General features: G+C 44.9%; 1 protein-coding gene across 1 annotated transcript; it reads left to right on the forward strand.

Moving 5' to 3' along the window:
- The first annotated feature begins 6,569 nt into the window (after positions 1–6,569).
- MCL1 (MCL1 apoptosis regulator, BCL2 family member) lies at positions 6,570–10,008 on the forward strand. Its single transcript, XM_052637644.1, has 3 exons — positions 6,570–7,384; positions 7,734–7,981; positions 8,516–10,008. The coding sequence occupies exons 1-3, from the start codon at positions 6,697–6,699 to the stop codon at positions 8,630–8,632; spliced, it is 1,053 nt and encodes a 350-aa protein (XP_052493604.1). The 5' UTR covers positions 6,570–6,696; the 3' UTR covers positions 8,633–10,008.
- Positions 10,009–21,325: the final 11,317 nt, after the last annotated feature.

Below are 21,325 nucleotides of genomic sequence, written 5' to 3' on the forward strand. Positions count from 1 at the left end.
ATAGAATTTTACAATTTTCTCCCTATAGTTTTACACAGAGTGAAAGAGACTGCTAGTTATGCTTCCTTTCTTCTACAGCAGCAGAATTCCCAGTTTTTAGCTGGGTACACAGACACTCAGAATAAAGACTGTAGTCTTAGAATAAAGACTCTTGCAGGTAGGAGACCATGTTTAACTAATCTCTAGTGGTGTGTGCCTGCACTCAGTCGCTCAGTCCTATCTGACTCTTGCAGACCCTTTGGAGTGTAGCCCTCCAGGCTCCTCTGTCCATGGGGTTTTTCAGACAAGAGTCCTGCAGTGGGTTGCCTTTTCCTTCTGCAGGGTATTTTCCTGACCCAGGAATCGAACCCATGTCTGCTGCATCTCTTGCATTGCAGACGGACTCTTTACCACTGAGCCATCAGGGAAGCAATAATTTTGAGCTAACAGGATGTTAACAAAAAAGATAACACAACTTCAGGGAAGTGTCATTAAAGAAAGCTAGGTACCCTTTGCCTACCCTTTTCTACTTCCTGCTGGTTAGAATGCAAATAGCATGTGTAAAGCTAGCCACCTTGGACCATGAGGTAGAAAAGGATGTTTGAAGATAGCAGAACAGCATAATAGAAGGAATATAAGTTCCTGATCATATGGAACCACCATGCCAACTCTGGGTTTGTTCGAAAGGAATAAGAATGAATATTGGATAAGGCAAACAGCAATGTCTGTCACACCTTCTGAAGGGCTACTGAACCCTAATTCTATGCTAGTGTTACCTGTGGAGACTAGGGCCTGAAATTATGATTTTACAGGCAAAGATGGTGGATTAAGTGTTAACGATGGCAAGGTAGGAAGATACTGATACTAAAGGCACAGTATGAATACAGTATTCAGTAAGATGTGTAGAAAATGTCAAAGAAGTTCAGTTAATGATTTTGACATTAAAAACATGAGATCAACCTTTTAAGTGTGTAATCAACAATGATCTTTAGAGATTATTTATGGGGGAAGGTTTAGGCAAAGTTATGTGCATTTTAGAAATAAGGCAAGAAGATGACTATATGATCTTTTAATATCATGTTAGAGCATTTTCAGATAAGTCCACCAGAGAGTCATGAGATTGTCTTGGGGGATGTAATTCTGTTTGATTAGCACCCAGGTTTTCAACCTTCAAAAATTAGAGGGTCCTGTGATAAAGTATGATATGAAGAGGCCTTAGAAATAGCTTAAAAGCAAAAGATTAGACTCAATTTAAAGAGAGAACAAGAGGCTCTAGGAATTCTAGAAATTTCTAACAGCCGAGTAGAGAGTCTTCCCAAACTTGAGTTATATATAGGGCCTCAAAACAAAATAAAGACAAAATGTTGCTTTATTAGGCTGAGGAATAAAAGAGTTGAGTAATTAAGAGAGACAGTAAGAATAAGAGCAAGGGTTTTCTAATTAGAAAGGGAGAAGGCAACATGAGGGGCTTCCCAAGTGGCGCTAGTGGTAAAGAATCTGCCTGCCAATGCAGGAAACGAGACGTGGATTCCATCACTGAGCCAGGAAGATCTCCTGGAGGAGGAAATGGCACCCTACTCCAGGATCCATGCTGGGAGAAATCCATGGACAGAGGAGCCTGGCGGGCTGTAGTCCATGGGGTTGCAAAGAATCAGACACAACTGAGTCTGAGCACAAGCATAAGCCAACATGAGATGCTAAGTATGCCAATTTCAGGCCCCAAGGACTGGAGAACAAAGCTAGTAGAGTACATCTTAGATATTATACTAAGACTTTTCTTTTTCTATTTTGAAAGAAATGATGTAAATGAATTCTCTGAAATAAAGCCTCATTTTAAAGAGGAAATGTGCTCACAGTTTGGGGACATTTCAAAGGATTCAGTACACGCCTACAAGAAAGAATGGCAGTCAGGATGTCAACAGTGCTTTTCCCGTTAAGAAGTGTGGCCAATATAGCTATCCTAAGAACAAGAGTCCCTTGGACTGCAAGGAGATCCAACCAGTCCATTCTGAAGGAGATCAGCCCTGGGGTTTCTTTGGAAGGAATGATGCTAAAGCTGAAACTCCAGTACTTTGGCCACCTCATGTGAAGAGTTGACTCATTGGAAAAGACTCTGATGCTGGGAGGGATTGGGGGCAGGAGGAGAAGGGGACGACAGAGGATGAGATGGCTGGATGGCATCACTGACTTGATGGACGTGAGTCTGAGTGAACTCCGGGAGTTGGTGATGGACAGGGAGGCCTGGCGTGCTGCGATTCATGGGGTCGCAAAGAGTTGGACACGACTGAGCGACTGAACTGAACTGAACTGAAGAACAAGAGCCATTCTTGATGTGTGTGTGTGCGTGCACATTCAGTCATGTCCGATTCTTTGCAATGCCATGGTCTGTAGCCCACCAGCCTCCTCTGTCCATGGAATTTTCCAGCAAGAATACTGGAGCAAGTTGCCATTTCCTTCTCCAGGGGATCAACTCGTGTCTCTTGCTAGGCAGATTCTTTGCCAGCTGAGTCACTGGGGAAGCAGAGATCTTCTAAGTGAACTAAAATTCCCCGAGGACAAGCCCTCCTGGACATGCTGGAAACATGGTGACTCCTTGCCTCTGAGCTGTGTAGACCCTTCCCCCCACTGGTTAGAGTAGTGCTTCTCTAGGGCCATCCAGAGCAGTCTGGAAGGTGGTCTGCCTGTTGATCTTATATAATATGGATGCCTATTTTATGATAATGTCACACTGTGTTGTTTCATCCTCTTAGTCATCAAGCCCCATAGACTGCCTCCACAATGTCATGTTATTTTTTCCATTTCCACAACCACTACCTGAGTTCAGGTCACCATTAATTCTTGCCTATCGTATTGCAGTAGCCTCCTAATTTAGTTACTTCCAATCCTTTCTCTCTGCATCCATTCTAAAACCAACGATTTGAGTAATGAACCTAAATTAAAGCTTATATCATGGTAATGTAGTTGTTGTTGTTATTTAGTTGCGAAATCATATCCAACTCTTTGTGACCACATGAACTGTAGCCCACCAGGCGCCTCTGTCCATAGATTTCCCAGGCAGGAATACTGGAGTGAGTTACCTTTTCCTTCTCCAGGGGATCTTCCTAACCCAGGGATCGAATCCACTTCTGCATTGGCAGGCAGGTTCTTTACCACTGAACCACCAGGGGAGCCCACTCTAGTTCTTAGAGGTCGCCAACTGCCTAGAAAAGGTCTAAGCTTTTCAACTGGTTTTCAAAGTCCTCAATAATATGACCCCATCCTGCTTTTCTAGCCTTTGTATATCCTATATTAATAAACATTCATATTTATCCATTCAACAATGGGGTGTTTGCCATGGGTCAGGCATAGCTAGGGTTTCAAAAGAAAACAAGGTATCCAAGCGGATTGCCAGTGGAAAAGGTGAAAAAAACTGAAGAGTAACTAGTATGGAAGAAGGAACACCAGGAAACTATGGTGCCCAAAAAATCACATGAAGAAAATGTTTCAAGAAGGGAATGATTAAGTACATATTAAATACTGCTAAGTCGAGTAAAATGAGGACTCCAAATCAACAATTGGAGTTTGGCCATGTGAAGGTCATTGCTGACATTGACAAGAATAGTTTCCGTGGAGTAGTTGGAATGAAAGCTTGGTTGGGGTGGGTTCAAGAGAGAAAATATAGGAAGTTGAAGGTTTTTGCTACACAGGGGAACATCAAGAATTTAGGTTCTAGGGACTTCCTTGGTGGCCCAGTAGTTAAGAATTCAAGCTTCCACTGCAGGGGGCACAGGTTCAATCCCTGGTCAGGGAACTAAGATCTTGCATGCTATGCAGTGCAACCAAAAAAAAAAAAAGAGAATTTAGGTTCTGGGAAGTCTTTCTAAAGATGTGAGGGAGAACATCAAGTTTGTTTGTTTGGTGATGGAATTATTCAATATACAGAGAGAATTGATGATGCAGGGGACAACTTCAAGTATTTGGGGAGGCAAAGAAGATGGGATCCAGTGCACAAGCAGTTGATCTGAGATAGCTGAGAAATTTCAATCATTTTAACCATAGTGATGGCAAACAGAATGGAAATAGGAGTAAATAAGCAGACCTGGTGGTAAGAAATAAAGTTTCTCTCTTGTGACTGCTTCTATTTTCTCAGTGAAGTAAGTTAACAGCTGAGAGTGAGGAAGGGAGGAAAGAATATGGGAGGCTTAAGGACATAAGAGAGGATGTGCAATAGTCATCTTGGATCACAGGAGACTGAATTGATTAAGCAAATACAGTCAGATTACTGGGCACTTGAGATTTCTAGCTATAATTAAGGTGACACCTGCAATGCATTTCCTTTTTTAGCCTCTGAAGAAAAAGCTTTCACACACAATTTTTTTTAATTCATTTTTAATTGGAGGATAATTGCTTTACAATATTGTGTTGGTTTCTGCAGTGTATCCAACATAAATCGGCCACAGATATATGTATGGCCCCTACCTTCTGAACCTCCTTCCCACCTCCCACCACATCATTGAGCATACAAATTTGCTCAACCACTCTCCCCTTGATCTAAAACTGCATTCTAGAAAGCAGATCAGAAAATACTTCCATGTCTTCTTCCTCTCGGTTGCCTAGCCCAAAGCAAATTTTCCAACCGCTCAACTCCAATATTAAGCTGTTGATGCCTCCTATAAAGCATAAATTCCATCTCACATTATGGTTAGTTGCTGTGCAAGATTGGAAGCTCCTTAAATAGAGAAACTATATCTTATTCACTACAACCACAAGATGTTTCTCTCCATCCTCTCTACCACATATTATAAATCCCCCTGATTTTAGGCCTTGCCCAAATACATAATTGTGTGTTATGAATGTCCTATTTTCTTACTAAACAGATAGTTTCAGAAACAGGAAACCTGCTCACCTTTCCTGCTTATGTCCCTCAAATATTTTGCTCTTGAATTTTAGCTATTATTTTTACAGGTCCTTTAACAAAAAGAAGTTGCTTCAATAAATGTTAATTCATACATATGGTATGTATCAGGATCCTTGTCCTCAAGGAGTTTACCCCTAGAGTCAAATGTCTTAGAGGAGGTGCTGACAGACCAAGGCTTGTAGGTAAATAGCACCAGAGTACAGAGATGGGGAATGGGAGAAAGCAAATGGGGAGACAGAAATAAAATTTAGCTGGAGCAGAACAGTTTTGTTTTGTCAGTTTACATAAAGTGATTCTATAGGGCAGTCCTCAGCTTGTTTAACTTATATGAGAATACATCATGAGACATGCCAGGCTGGATAAAGCATCAGCTGGAATCAGGATTGCTGGAACAAATATCAATAACCTCAGATATGCAGATGACACCATCCTTATTGCAGAAAGCGAAGAGAAACTAAGGAGGCTTTTGATGAAGTTGAAAGAGGAGAGTGAAAAAGCTGGCTTAAAACTCAAAATACAAAAAACTAAGATCATGGCATCCAGTCCCATCCCTTCATGGCAAATAGATGGGGAAACAATGGAAACAGTAACAGACTTTATTTTCATGGGCTCCAAAATCACTGCAGATGGTGACTGCAGCCATGAATTTAAAAGATGCTTGTTCCTTGGAGGAAAAGCTATGACAAACCTAGACAGTATATTGAAAAGCAGAGACATTACTTTGCCAACAAAGGTCTGTCTAGTCAAGGCTATAGTTTTTCCAGTAGTCATTTGGATGTATGGATGTGAAAGTTGGACCATAAAGAAGGCTGAGCACAGAAGAATTGATGCTTTTGAACTGTAGTGTTCAAATCTGGTGTCCCCTGAACTGCAAGGAGATCAAATCAGTCAATCCTAACGGAAATCAACCCTGAATATTCACTGGAAGGACTGATGCTGATGCTGAAGCTCCAATACTTTGGCCACCTGAGATGAAGAGTCATTAAAAAAGACCCTGATGCTGGGGAAGACTGAAGGCAGGAGGAGAAGGAATGACAGAGGAGGAGATGATTGGATGGCATCACCCACTCAATGGACATGAGATTGGGCAAGCTCAGGGAGATGGTGTAGACAGGGAGGCCTGGCTTGCTGCAGTCCATGGGGTCGCAAAGAGTAGGACACGACTGAGCGACGGAACAATAGGGCAGTCCATTGAGCCTCCCCATTTCCAAGGAGCTGAGGATGTGCAAAGTAACTATAGACCCCCCAACAGTGCCTTCTTATTTAATCCATATTATCTAAGACTGTTGTTCCCCATATTAGCAGAATTTACTCATCCCTTTTCCTCAAAGTCTGAGTGACTCGATCGTTAAGGCTTTGGGAATGGGGGGAAAAAAATCTCTTGCACAAAAACAACAGCAGCGGCTCGCATATCACGGCTTAGGGAAGCACAGAGAGAGCCATTAATAGGAGGCCCAGGTGGGCGCGAAGCCAGAGCGCAAGCCCACCAGCTCAGGCGCCGCAGCCGCCGTTTTTACGTAACCCGCCGCGAGAGACTCCGGGGAGCCGGAAACCCCGCCCTGCCCCAGGCCCCGCCCCTGCCTTGACCCCGCCGGTTAGGTGCCGTGCGCAACCGCCGGAAGCTTTCGCTGCGTTCCCCATTTACGGGATACAGATAAAGTGTTTTTTTTTAAGAGCTGCTGACGCCATTGCGTAGGACTCGCCCTAAAACCGTGATCTCGGAGCGCCTCTCTCAGAGCTTACTTCCGCTCTCTTCAAGTTAGGAATCGGGCTCAGCCTCCAGTTTTCTCAGGCGGCAGCGGCAGCGGCAGCGGTTCGCGATGTTCGGCCTCAAGAGAAACGCAGTAATCGGACTGAACCTCTACTGTGGGGGAGCCGGGTTAGGACAGGGCAGCGGCGCCTCCTCTCCGGGGGGGCGGCTTTTGGCTGCGGGGAAGGAGGCCACGGCGCGGCGAGAGGTAGGGGGAGGGGAAGCCGGCACGGTGATTGGCGGAAGCGCCGGCCCGAGCCCCCCGGCCACTCTTGCGCCCGACGCCCGGAGGGTCGCGCGGCCCTCGCCCATTGGCGCCGAGGGCCCCGACGTCACCGCGACCCCCACCAGACTGCTGTTCTTCGCGCCCACACGCCTCGCGTCGCCGCCTGAAGAGATGGAATCCCCGATCTCCGACGCCATCATGTCGCCCGAAGAGGAGCTGGACGGGTGCGAGCCAGACCCTCTCGGGAAGCGGCCTGCTGTCCGGCCTTTGCCTTTGATGGTCGGAGAAGCCAGTAACAACAGTCCAGGCTCGGACGGCTCGCTGCCCTCGACGCCGCCCCCATCAGAGGAGGAGGAGGACGAGTTATATCGGCAGTCCCTGGAGATTATCTCTCAGTACCTCCTGGAGCAGGCAACCGGCGCCAAGGACGCGAAGCCCCTGGGCGGGTCTGGGGCCACCAGCCGGAAGGCGTTGGAGACCCTGCGCCGAGTCGGGGATGGGGTGCAGCGCAACCACGAGACGGCTTTCCAAGGTAAGGGGTTAGTCCTGGAAGTCGTGCTGCCTTTTTTCCCCAGCTCTCTGGACTCACCCATCTTCGGTGGGTGGAAACAGAAACGAGTCTGTATTGAAAGGACTCTCCTATTTCTGAAACCCGAATATTCTGGCCGTGAGTCATTGTTTCCGCCCACTTAATTCTTTTGGAAATGGCAGCTCTGTTCAAAGCCCGGAAAGGGTGGGATGTCAGTTTTCAAGTGGGATCGCCCAGAGTGCTTGCTGTAGAGCCCGAATAGCAATTTCCCTCGCCGTGGGTGGGCAGGCGAATCGTGCCCTGGTGTAGACAAAAGCAACCGTGGGAACCTGCGTGGTTTTCTTCCTCTCAGGCATGCTTCGGAAACTGGACATCAAAAACGAAGACGATGTCAAGTCTTTGTCTCGAGTGATGGTTCATGTTTTCAGTGACGGAGTAACAAACTGGGGCAGGATTGTGACTCTTATTTCTTTTGGTGCCTTTGTGGCCAAACACTTGAAGAGTATAAATCAAGAAAGCTGCATCGAACCACTAGCAGAAAGCATCACAGATGTTCTCGTAAGGTCAAAACGAGACTGGATAGTCAAACAAAGAGGCTGGGTAAGTTTGATTTAAGGTCGAGTAGGGGACTTGGAGTGGAAATGGATGAAGGATTTTATAAGAGAAAGAGGATATCTAAAGGTTTTTTAAGATGCACAGCTTAGTTTTCAAGGCTCTAATTGTGGACCTCTGGTTGCATGGTGTTGATTTAAGTAGTTGGCCCGTAAGGATGGTGGGTGTGTCTTGAACTGTTGCATCAAAAATCCTGATTTTCTTAGGCTGTTTTATTGTTTGAGTCTTTTGCCTCGGGTATTTTATTATTCAGCTGGTTACTCCTCACCCCAGTTAATTCAGATTATGAAGAAATGAAAGAAGACTCCCTTGGGGATGGTAGTTAATACATTCTTGAGCGGGCCCCACCTCCCTTTAATTGCATAACGTGTCTCCTTTGCAGAGTTGGGGGTAAATAATTGGTTCGTCATTAGGTTTGGAGGGAAATCTTAGATATTTTAATTCATCTTTTCCTTGTAAATAGTGTTTTTAAGTCAGTAGAAGCCTGTGCTTGAAAATGTGCTTTTCTTTTTCGTTTTCTAGGATGGGTTTGTGGAGTTCTTCCATGTAGAGGACCTAGAAGGCGGCATCAGAAATGTGCTGCTGGCTTTTGCAGGTGTTGCCGGAGTAGGAGCTGGTTTGGCATATCTAATAAGATAGCCTTTTAAGTGCAATAATTGATTCTTCAGCCACCAAACTCAAGTATTTATGAAGTTGGACGTCAGGCTGTGCAGGCCATCACCTAGCGATGGATAAAACCAAGTGACAGGAGGATTGTGGCTAACAGTAATAAACATATGAGAAAAGTGATTTCCCTTGAAGAGTCAGTATCTGAAAGAAGCTGAGTTCCATTTCAGCAAGAGGCAACCTTTGGGAAGCTATGGAGATGGACGTTTTAGTGAAGACAGTAGAGTGGAGAGACTTAACCTCTCCTAAAACAGGAAATTGGCCAGTGGACAGGCTAGTTAGTCATAGATACGCCCACTGAATTCATAAACTTCTATAGTGTTAAAATAGAAGCACTAACAACGCCAGTGGCATATGTAAAGTTTAAGCTGCAAGTAATAAAACTATGACGAGAAGCCTCAGTACTGTACAGCAGAGTGTGAACGGAAGCTTTTTCTTCTGTAGCTTTCCCAAGTGGGATTCTTCAATAGACCAAATGCTCAGGATGTTTATACCTGTTCTACTTTGAGGGATTCTTATTTGCCTAATGTCATGGCCAAGAATACTGAAAATTTGAATAGAATTACAAATTTGGAATGTCCAGTTTTGAAATTTGTTTGGGGAAATTGGTTTATATTTTTGGAAATTAGTATTAATCAAAAAGGAGATAAAACAAAATTTTACTTTCATTTTTTCATACCCTTAAATTCTGTTTCTATAGTTAAGAACCTATTTCTTAACAGCTTTTCTATTCTAATCTTTGTTCTAGTCAATACTAGATTGTATACAGAACCAGCTGATGTAATTGTATGCAACTTGGTGTAGTACAACAATTCTGATAACTATGCAGGCTTTAATTTTCCTATCTTGATTTGGGTAAGTATTTCTTAAACTGCTGTTTGGGGTTTTTTTAACCTGGGACTGAGAAATTAATGGAAATTAATCCTTTCACTTTGTTACACCTGGGTTTTCAATAATTGAGTCACGGGTTTAAGGTTTATTTTGGGGGGTGGAACACACGGGCTGATGACTTTCAGATGATGTGCTCTGATTGGGCAACTACTTATTTTGAGTTCCTTCCATTTGATCTAATTTAACTGGTGCAATTTAAACTGAGTTCATGAGCTCATCTTCAAAGCTTTTGCTAAAAGATTTTCAGCTGTTCAAAATGGGATTTGTAAGGAATATGTATAAAAAGATCACATCAGGTGGATGAGAGACACTTGACCCCCTATTTGCTTTATAAATTGTACAATAATGGCTTGGCAAAGCAAGCTATAGTCTAACCATGGTGCTATTATTAGGCTTGCTTGTTAAAACGAAGGTCTAAGCCTAGCCTGTGAATAAAACAAATAGTTATTTCATTTTTATTAATGATTCTTGAACTTTATTTCCTGTCTTTCCTTAAAATATTTGCTGCTTTTTCTGCTCCCTCTACACATATTTATATTAGTCCCTACAAATTTACCTTGCCATTCCTGAACTCTTATTAGCCCTTTTAGTTTTTGGCATTAGGAACCTAAGTGACTGCCCACGGAGTCCACCAACCTTCCTCATTTTTGAATTTTATCTTAGGAGATGGCAGTACAGTGGATGCTGACAGTAACAGTCATGAGGTGAGAAGAGTCCCTTCTTGTACTAGTATCTTACTGGGTGTTGCTTAACTCTGGGGAGAAATTTTCAAAAGTCCCCTTAGGGGTTTTCAGAGAAGGGGACAACTTCTTAGGTGATTTTCTCTAGGTACCTTTGCATTTGAATATGCTCACTTAAAATTGATGGGCTCTTTCGTTAAACCTCAAAGTTATATAAAAGTTACTAGTAAACCGAAGAAAACTACAGTGGAACCAGGATCATTTGAAAACTTGAGCCTCTGAATGTGACCTTTAGTTTGTGGACTCCAAACGAAAATAGACATGACGAAGAATGTAATAAGGGAACAATTGCCCTGCCTGCCCATCTCTAAGCCTTAAGGTCATCTAGCTAGAGCTATTTTTTTATCTGTGTATTTATCATTGTTGATCAGAAACCACTTATTTATATCATGTCTATCTCTAAGGACCTAAAAGCACTTTATATAGTTAATCTTAAGATCTAGTTAAGGTGACTGAAAGGCCTGTCTCCCCATAGCCAGTTGTGGAAATAAGCACAGAGATGTAAACTGATGGAATTTAGGGGCCCCATTTCCACTTTACTAGGTGTGAGTGCTGAAATGTAAAGGAGGATCTAAAATTGATATTTTGGTCAGCAGCTGGCGATGAGGGTTTAGGGAGCCCAAGTGGTTTGGGGCAAGGTGAGTGCTTCTGTAGGGAGAGGAGGCATATGTTGTAAGTGCTGACTACATATGTGCAGGCAAATCCTCCACAATGGAAAGGGAGGGGCTGCTTGGAAAGATGGCTCTCAGCAGCTTCTGTCTGATGCTTCTCTCAGGGAAAATCCTGCAGTCCTTTAGTGTTGTCTGTACATTCTGTTGGGGGTGAACACCTTGGTTCTGGTTAAAACAGCTAATGCTGTTGACAGCTGTGCCAAGAAGGGTTAGGACCAACAAACTAATGTGGGCTATAAAATGTAGTGTGTTTCCCTAACTTCCTGTTTTTCCTGAGAAGAAGAAAATAAATATTTTATTCAAATACAAGGTGTGGTATGGGTGTTTTCTAATCAATGCTTGTTTTCCTTCCCCCTCTTAGGCAAGCATCTGAGGGAAGTCAGCTGAGCAAATAAATAGAGTCTAGGTGAATTAACCAGCCAAAGCTCCATAAAGCTGTTTTGCCTTAGAGTGAAGGTCAGTTCCCTTTAGAATAACTTCTTTCATTCAAACTAGAGGTGTTGGGCTCTTAATTACATGTATTACTGTTGTACTTTGGAGCAGTTCCTGTACATTTTAATACAAAAATCAATACCCTGTCCTGGTTTCTTTTAACCACCAGATGTTGGTATAACTTGAAAGTAAGGAGGTTCATAATAGCAGTTATTGTATCACTCTGTCTTACTCAACCTTTTGAGATGATTGAAGGAGCTAGAAGAATTAACATCCAAAGTTAAGAATTTTGATAAGGTGGTTGGTACTAATGTTTCAGTACTTTTCCCATTTCCTCCCCAAAAGGAGGTGTGAATTAGCAAGTCAACTTCAGAAGCACTGTCCTGTCTTTATTTCAGTTACCTTGAAAGAAAGTGGAGTCACCATGGAAATGTGCAAATATGGAGTTTGCATTTTGGTTTTAAGCCCTGACCACAAAATACTAATCGTGCAAACCGGATTCTGTGCTTCCCCCATTTCGTGTTACGTACATCTGGCAGCTCCTCTTTCTGAAGCCTAACTGCCAGAAGATGGTAGTTTATGAAGAAAACTTTTTTACAACTGAACTCTCATACAGAGGTGTGCAGGGAGAATTAGCAAAGGACATGAGAGCTCAAATCACGATCAGTGTCAGGTTCTGCTGAACAATATTGTTTCTCCCTTTGCTCTGTTGCTATTTGAAGCTATTTCTGTGGCAATATTCCTTAGTTGAACACCTTATAAACTTGGGTCAAATGGTAACCAGTAATATGAGTCACTGAGGGAGTCAGTCAACACTTACTCATTTAAACACCACTAGGCTTGTTCTTTCAGTTCCTGTTTTGTGACTTGAGTACCAGCTCTTCATACTGTTTCAGAACACTGTCCTTAAAGCAGTTGTGACAGCTGGAGGGTTTTATAAAAGTTAAAGTGTAATAACTTGCCAACTGGTGTGTAGCATGGCTCCAGCCAAATACCCAGAGCACGGACCATTAATTCCTGGAGTTTAAGATGATCAGCTGAGTCAGTCTTAATTTATCCTAGTTCTTTTTGGCCCTACTTGTTCAGTGATTACAGAACTTTATCTTCTGGAACCCTCCCACACTGTTCAAAGGCTTCTCAGTTTCAAGATTTGAAAGCTTGACTCTCCTTTAGTTTCAAAGTTGTTACAGTGTTATCTTAGTTATGTGAAGTATGTGGAAGGATGGGGGTTGGGAATCTGCCTCCAGGCAGATGTAACAGAACTCTTGGAATTTCATGTTTTTTAACTGGTAATTCTTGTGAAGTGGGGGGAAAAAAATAAGTATGGCAGGCTTTTGTTCCCAGCTATACCTGGTATCTCTGGCAGTTCATTTCTGTACCTGTATAGAAAAATAATTCTTGGCTGTTGTGAAATGTGTTTGAGCCAAGAGTACTGCTATGGATTTTACCCTTTCCAAGTATCTATTTCCATGGCTTGTTTCTCCCATTGGGTTTCTGTATTTTTACCAGTTTACCTTCTCTTCCTCATCCCTTGGTTAGGGATTAGGTTACCTTGCTAAGAATGTTTCAATACTGCAGTGAATTGGGACTTTTTGTTTTGGAACTGAAACATTTAATGAGCTCAAGGCAGCCAGATGTTTGAGATTTGTCCATCACCTGGCAGGGGACTGCTTACTGGGCACTGCCTACTTTAGGATGCTGGAGTTAGGAAGACTAATTCTTCCCCTCAATAAAAACTGACAAGGAAGGAATGAGAGGTTGGGGGCAAGTAGATGTAACCTTTTATATACAGAATGAATTAAAAATAAAACACCTAGGGAACACTGGAAACTTCACAGGCAAATGCACTGTGAACTTTGGGTCCTGGATGAGGGGAAAAAAGCTATAAAGGACTTGAACAATTGGAGAAATTTTAATGTAAGCAATATGTTAGGTAGTACTGATCAATGTTAAATTTCTTGAGTGTTTTAATTGTGGTTATGTAAGAGAATGTCCTTGTTCTTAGGGCATACATCTGAAGAATTCATGCATAACAAATCCATGGAAAGAAAGCAACTGTAGCACAGTGGTAAAGTTCACAATCTAGTCAAAGTGATAACAGACAAAAGTAATTAAGAGTACAGTGCACATGGTGATTAAAGGTATTATAAAATATATATATAGTGAAACAAGGGCTGGTACAGGCAGGGAACATTGGAAATTGGACCTTAAAGTGAATAGAAAACGTGCACAGAAGTGTAGAACAGGGAAAGAACCTCTAGTGGAGGCTGTGAAAGGAGATTTGTAGATAATTTTTTACTCATTTCATCTTCCCTGCCTGCCTCCCTTCCCCTTCACCCTGCATGGCAGTGAATACAGGCTCTCTTCAGTCGCTTCCATTTAGGGCTTTATGTAGAAGTATTGGAGAACACTGGCAGAAAAAGAAAAGAGAGGTCTCTTTGGTTTTAGAAGTATGAATTTGGTGTAAATGACATACAGCTGAGTGGATTGTTTATCTGGGAAGTAAAGAAGACAGACTTGGTTGCTTCCTCTATCTTGTTAAAAGTGGCAGTCTTGAACACAAAACCCAAGGATCATAGCCATCGCTGACTGGATCCTGGTGTAGGAGCTGGCGTTGGCAGACCTGCTTTGAATCAGGTTGTCTTAAGAGCACCACCTAAGTTAGTTCACTCACATATTCACCAGCTCTCTTCACCCACTCAGGTTCACACAGGGAAAGAAAAATAACAGCCCCCAAAAGTCATTTAACTGGACCCCGAGAAACTGAATGACGGCGCCACTCTCCCTAATCCTGTTCCCGTGGGAGACTCGATTACAGCTATTCCCATCCTGGCTCAAAAACCAGTTTGCTCTGACTGCCCAGACTTCCCCACAGGCTGCATTCTTGCCCGTGAGCTCATTGTTTTGGCTTCTCTGCCTGTGTAAATCCACAGACTGCCAGAAGTCTCAGTCCCAGCCCCCTAGCTAGCTGAAGCTGCATTCCATTCAGAATTTCACCACCCCCACTGTGGTCACATGCCTGTGTTTATTCAGGTTATCCTGGAATAAGGTGTGCTGGGAAAGAGCCAAGAAAAACTGTTTGCTGGATTTCTACCTTAATTAGATGAGTTTCCACTTTAAGAAAGGCCTTCAATTCTGGGCCCCTAAAAACTGTTTTCCAGTTTAGTAGAAGCTGGTTTCAAAAATTGTGCTGCACGTTTCATAGGCCTACAGGGCTGGTATGACCCAGGTGTTCAGATTTGGGAATGGGTGGGGGGGCGTTAGGTAGGGATTTTCCCTTAGAAACACTCGTGGGAACAGGACGGGGGGACACCTGGACTACTGCAAGAAGCAGCTGTTTCACTGCTTTGTTGATTTTCTTAGGCCATGAAAGCCCAGATCTAAGGCAAGGTGGGGCTGAAGGGTAATGGGAAGGGCATTTCTCTTTGTAAAGTTTGGGGTTAATATTGTATGGCCAAGTTGTATACTCCTTTCCTCTCTACTCTTCATCGGTGGTTTTTCTTTTTTTTTTTTTAAGCCAAAAACAAAACTGCAGACTGACACTGGGGGAGGTGACACTTTTTTCATTTCTCAGAAATCCTCCATGAGGCAGAGTAGAGAAACAGAAACAGGGAAACAACTTCATGTTGAAATGACGTGAGGTTTTGTCTGTGTGCATGTTTTGAAATGAGGTGGCTTGTTTTCAGCTTTAAGGAAGAGCAGCTCTGCAGAGGAGCTTGGTAATGGCAGAGGAGTGGCTGGCTACCTGCTGCTTTGCCCCTTTCAAAGCTTGGTCATTGGGGTCAGATCTGAAACAGGGTAGAGGTTCTGTACCCTGTTTTCCCCCTCATGAACCATAATGATCAATCCATTTCACTCATGCTGTTGAGTGAAAAAAAAAAAATTGCACAAAGTAAGGATTTGGTCAGCAATCCCAGAAGTAGGTTATTTTTAAAAAAGCAATGCAGCTGAGTTGCTTTTAAGTACAGAACACATCAACACAACTTTGATAAAGTTTGTCCTGGGGGGGAAAACATGACTCAATTAGTAATACATAACCCTATGTTTGCATGACAGTGTATCTTACACAAAGATGATGTATATTTAATTATTTCATGGGGCTTAAACACTGAATATATTTGAATCAATTCCTCGAAACTTTAAGTTGAAAAATGAAATTTAGACAGGATTTGCCTGAAATGCAGCAAAATCATGAAAGACATTTGAAAACAACAGAAACAGTTTATCCCATCCAAGTTTGGATCACTGCGGCCCAGTAACTATTTTGATAAAGTGTGTGCTCTGTGGGAATGAAATTGAATAACAGATAAAAGGAATTAAATTTTAAAGTGAAAATACTAGGTCTCAGGGCTTAATTTTCTCCCCTGTAAACTATATTTGTCTTTCCGATCTTATTACTGCAAAGATTTAAAGAGAGAAGGCTTCCCTAGTGGTCCCAAGGTTGAGAATCCACCTGCCACTGCAGGAGACATGAGTTTGATCCCTGATCTGGGAAGATCCTATATGCTGCCGAGCAACTAATCCCGTGCACCATGACTACTGAGCCTCTGTTCTAGAGCTTCAGAGCTGCAGCAAGAGAAGCCACTGCAATGAGAAGCCTGTGCAGCAGCAAAGACCAAGCATAGCCATGAATAAATAATTTTTAAAAAGAATACACACAAGTGCTTTTAAAACAAACGTAAGGGATTTTGGGAAATGTCCCATAAGGACTAACTCTTGACCATGTCCAAGTCATTGAATTCCCGGGGAGAAACCACTAAGAAGCTGGTATCAATAAATAGGAGATCAAATTAAAAGGGTCTGCAGCTGTATTTTGAAGCAGAGGGGACACAAACAGGATTTTCTGTGCCTGGGCATTGTGGGAGTTCAACCAGATGGCAGAAATCCCAGGGGTAGGTTAGCGCCCTACCAAATCTTCCCTATTGCCTATTTCTGTGTAGGTCAAAAGCCAAGAACAGGGGGCTTCCCTGGTTTGTTGTTCCCTGGTAGTCCAGTGGTTAAGAATCCACCTTGCAGTGCAGGGAATACCAGTTCCATCCCTGGTCTGGAAATCCCACATGCCTCAGGGCAAATAAGCCTGTGCGCCACAACTACTGAGTCCAGACCCTGGAGCCCTTGAGCTGCAACTGCTGAGCCTGCATTCCTAGAGCCCGTGCTCTCCATCAAGAGAAGACCTCGCAGTGAGAAGCCTCTGCACCGCAACTGGAGAGGAGCCCCCGCTCGCCGCAACCAGAGAAAGCCCAAGAGCAGCAACAAAAACCCAGTGCAGCCAAAAATAAATAATTCTTTAAAAGAGCTAAGAACAGGTTTTGCCTTTTTAACTGGTTGGGAGAAATTGGTGACTTTAAAATTACATGCAATTAAAATTTCAGTGTCAAAGTTTGGGACAGCCCTCTTGGTAAAGATCCAAGATCCCGCCTGCCAATGCAGGAGTCGTAAGAGATGTGGGTTCAATTCCTGGATTGGATCAGATCCCTTGGAAGAAATGGCAACCCATTCCAGTATTCTTGCCTGGGGAACCCTATGGACAGAGGGGCCTGGTGGGCCACAGTGCATGGGGCTGCAAAGGGTCGGGCACAACTGAAGTGACTTGGCAGTGGTTGAGCGAATAAAGAATCTGCCTGCAATGCCGGACACACAGGAGATGCAGGTTTGATCCCTGGGTCGAGACGATCCCCTGGAGGAGGAAATGGCAACTCACTCTAGTATTCTTGCCTGAAAAATCCCATGGAAGAGGAGTCTAGTAGGCTACAGTCCAAAGGGTCACAGAAAATCGAACACGACTGAGCGACTAAACACGCCTCATAGGACCTTAGTATTGAGTAAAATCACGTTTGGGGGGGTTCCCTAGTGGCTCCCGACGGTAAAGACTGCCTGCGATGCAGGAGACACAGGAGATGCTGATTCAGTCCCTGGGTTGGGAAGATCTCCTGGAGAAGGGAATGGCTATTTACTTCAGTATTCTTGCCTGAATAATTCCATGGACAGAGGAGCCCAGTGGGCTAGTCTGTGGGGTCACAAAGAGTCACAACTGAGCTTTGACACAGTTTGAAGGAAACAGAGTCATGATCATTTGTTTACAGATTGTGCAGGGCTGGTTTTATGCTGCAACAGCAGAGTCAAGGGTTGCAGCAGAGCTTGATGGCCTGCAAAATTGGAAATATTTATACTCTGGTTTTATTCTTTTAATACACCTTGCAGCATGTGGAATCTTTGTTCCTCAACTAGGGATCAAACCCACACCCCCTACACTGGAAGTGTGGAGTCTTAACCACTGGCCCATCAGGGAAGTCACATTTTTGGTACTTTAGAAAGAGGTTGCCCTCTCCTCTGCCTGAGCTAAAAAGGAGTCAGGATGTCATGGAAGAGTCAGGCAACCAAGAATCAAGGCAAGGGGAGGGAGGAAGAAATCAAAGAAGGGGTCTGGTCCTAGGGCAGATTAACTCTGCCCCCTCCCATCAAGGGCAAGGTCTTTGCCACGTTGCCTTTTATTCTAGGGAAACCAGGGACACACACATCCTTCTTTTTAGGAGTAACCTCAGCCTCTCACCCTGTTTCTTTTCCTCCTCACTCCAGGTTGTGTAGAGCTGTCTCTTTAAGATTCAGGAAAGGCTCAGAGGAGTACAACACATAGGCATACATCCTAACTCCAACCTGGAACCTTCATGAAATCGAACCCATTTCTTCAATACTGAGATTCTTTGCCAGGACATTCAAACACAGCTCTCTGGTGCTCACTGAAAAAGTGCTTTGGTCTCTCCAGTACCTAGCCATCTCTGCACCTCCCCTTCAGCTGACGTAGCTGATTGGTTCCCTAGGTTCTGACTGCTATGGCTCATGCATACCTTGTTTTGGACTAACTTGGTGTGTTACTCCCTCCAATCCTTTCTAGGGTCTGACTTCAGCCATGAAACACCCTCCTCTAGAGTCTTCCCCAGTCTCCAGGGTCAAGGAGCCCGAGGTCAGATTGAAGATCTGTGCTGTCTAGTTTGGTTAACCCAAACTGTTTATCTCTCTTGTTGACAGACTTAGTCTTAGGTACTTTCCTGAGGCTTTCTACTTCCTGTAGAAGGTGCCTCCCACCCTTTATAGCTGACATCTCTTCATCACCTGCCTGTGACAAATAAGCCCCCCTCTGCTCTAACTTCCCCACCCCACTGACTCCCAGAACCAGAGATGATGGATTTCATGGATGCTGGTAGGAGAGAGGGTGGGACTGTGGGAACCCCCACCCCCACTCCACCTCCAAATTATAATCTCTAGCCTGATTCTCCATGCTTTAAGAGGTTTTCCTGATTCAGTTTACTCTGGTGGGGGAGGGTGTTAAGTTCAAATGAAGTCTCTATTTGTAAAACGGGGGAGAAGGGAAAAGCAGAAAATGAAAGAGGATCTGGTTGGAATCTGGAAAGGGATTAACAGTTCCTTGCGTTTTATTCTCACTTTCCTCCCTCTGCTCTCCAGGTCTGTCTAGATCCTGCCTCAAGGGCTCTTGAGAGAGGGTTTCTTAAGACCCTGAGACACTCATGGCATCACGTGGGTCAGCACCTGGGCCCTTGCTCTGGGCTTCACTCTTCGTTACCACAGAGGTTGAATCTGGACCAGTGAAAAGTACGGGTCTCTTCAGACCCACCCCTGCAGCTGTGAGCACCTGCTTGCAGGGAGGCCCCCAGTTGGGGAAGTCTAGAAGCTAAATTTAGTCTGAAGGCTGAAGGGTAATTGGGTGGGTGATTACCCTGGGGAAGCTGGGAGGGGGGAGGGGGGAATTCTGAGCCAGCTGAACAGAGACCTCAGAAGTTCACTTGTAAGTCCCCGGATTAGAACCACAGTCATCTTCCCCCAGCACACTCAGAAATGAGAAGCCCAACAATCTCCTGGCCTTCTGCACGCTTGATCTCTCTTTTGCTCATCAAGATTGTTCCTATCGCCACCCCACCCCCACCTTAACTCTCAGGGGTCTAGTTCCTCTGAGTCCTTCCCTAAATTCCCCCCAGAGCAGCAAGGCTAAGGGCCCCTGCACCACATCTCTGAACTTGGGTTACAGCTTCCTCTCTCCCAAGTCCCTCCACAGTGTTTCAGAGGTCAGCAAAGAGGTATCTGGCCACAGTAATCCCCTGAAAGAGGCTGGGAAAAGGGGGTGCTTGAGGTCAGCTTCTGCTTCCTGAAAACTTTCACAGTGACTCCCCTTCCCATTCTGACCTCAGTGACCAGAGGAAAGAATCCTTGGGGGCTGCACTGAATCCTAGCTTTAAAATGAAAGGGGAAAGGGGGTAACCCCCCAGATGAAAGCCCACATCCTGAGAAGTCAGAGGCTGAAGTCTGTGAGGGAGCTGGGGGCTATCAGGGAAGGGAGGTGTTGAAGCTGGGGGAGCCTTAAGAGGGGCTGTGGCTGCATTCCCCACCTGTGATTGGCTCTCAGGCTAAGGCCAAACTCCAAACCTGCCCAGCAACAGTCCTGAGAGGCCCTAAGAGGGAGGAGGAACTTAGGGGAAGTCAGCTGAACTGGGGCCACCGCCCAGCCTTCAGCTTCCAGGAATCACTGGGAGGGCCCCAGCTCTTCACCACACCCTCCCTTGGTCTCAGGACTCTGCCTTCAGCCTTCAGTGTCTGCAGGGCTGGCTCAGGTCCTACTCCCCTGGTGCCCCCACATCTGTGATCCCCTCAGAGGTTCACCAAAGAGTAGCCGTCTGATGCCTGCAGAGACACCGAGACTGGGCCCCCTCGGTACCTCGTTCTGCATTTCCCACCCTGGAGGAGTCAGTTTCATTTTCCTTTCCCCCCATTTTATTCTGCCTCCTTCCTGATACACTGTCCTCCTGAGATGGTACCTGTAGTATTCCTTCTCAGCCCAAAGAAAGCCTGCTTCCCAAGGCAACAGAATGACATGAGGGAGCTGCCAGAATGGAGAAGTCCTGTCCCCTCGGGTAGCTCTGGGGTCCTTCCCAGGGTCTGGCTGTGTCTAGGTGTACATGCTCAAGACAGTAGTCACTGAGTTCAGCTGTTTCTGCAGGCCTTTACGATCTTACTTGGCCAGACTTGTGGAGGTGAAGGAATGGGAGAGGGGTCCTCCTGATGGGGAGAGAAGCTCGATTCTATTGCACTTCCCTCTTTCCTAGACATGGGGACCCCTCCCCCAGAAGTGTGGCTTCTACAAGTGGTGATCAGGACTCAGAATTGTAGGGGTGGGGTTGGGGAAAGGATTTGTGTTATGGAAAAGGCTGTCCACGCTCACACCACCTCCAACAAACTATTTACCTTGAGAGTGGACATGGGCGTTGGGTTGGGAGGAGACCAGGATGAGACATCTCTGAAGAATGTGTCTTTGGCTGGACATCCAGTACTGCCTTGGCTCCACCCTCGACTCCACCCCCAAGTCCCGTAGAGCCAGGCCAGGCTCCTCCTCCTCCAGCCCTTTCTGCTGGGGGCGGGGGGTGCGGGGTTCGGGGGTTGGTGGGAATCATTTCCTTTCCTCCCACTCTATAAAAAGCAACAAACCAAGAGCTTAATAGGAAAATGGGTAATAGAAAAGATGAGAGGGGCAGGAAGTCAGGGCCAAGGAAAGAGAACAGGAAAAAGGACCCCTGAAAAGGCAGCTGTCATTCAGTTCAGCCCCAGATGGAAAAAAAGTGCTACTAGATTCCAAGAGACTTTACAGAAGGACCCAGCCTACCGAGAAACCCACCATAGACCGAGTAGTTTCTGTTTTGGACCCAAGTGCCCAACTCTGTAGCTAAGCTGGGGGGAGTGGTGACCTCTAGTGGTGGATGACCAACCTGCAGGGCCTGCGATCCCCCAGGACCCTCTGCCTCTGACCAAGGCTTCATTCGGGTCTCAGGTGACTGGGGCTCCTTCATTAGGCATTCTGCGCCCAGACTCTCTCCATCTGGGCTCCAAGCGCTGTTCCCCTTCCCACCCTTCATTCTCATCTCACACAG

The sequence above is a fragment of the Budorcas taxicolor genome, chromosome 3 (genome assembly GCF_023091745.1).
Source record: "Budorcas taxicolor isolate Tak-1 chromosome 3, Takin1.1, whole genome shotgun sequence".
NCBI lineage: Eukaryota > Metazoa > Chordata > Mammalia > Artiodactyla > Bovidae > Budorcas > Budorcas taxicolor.

Coding starts and splice junctions, on each gene's coding strand:
- MCL1 (XM_052637644.1), top strand. CDS start 6,697: ATGTTCGGCCTCAAGAGAAACGCAGTAATCGGACTGAACCTCTACTGT. Junction 7,385..7,733: donor CCACGAGACGGCTTTCCAAG/GTAAGGGGTTAG, acceptor TCTTCCTCTCAG/GCATGCTTCGGAAACTGGAC. Junction 7,982..8,515: donor TAGTCAAACAAAGAGGCTGG/GTAAGTTTGATT, acceptor TTCGTTTTCTAG/GATGGGTTTGTGGAGTTCTT.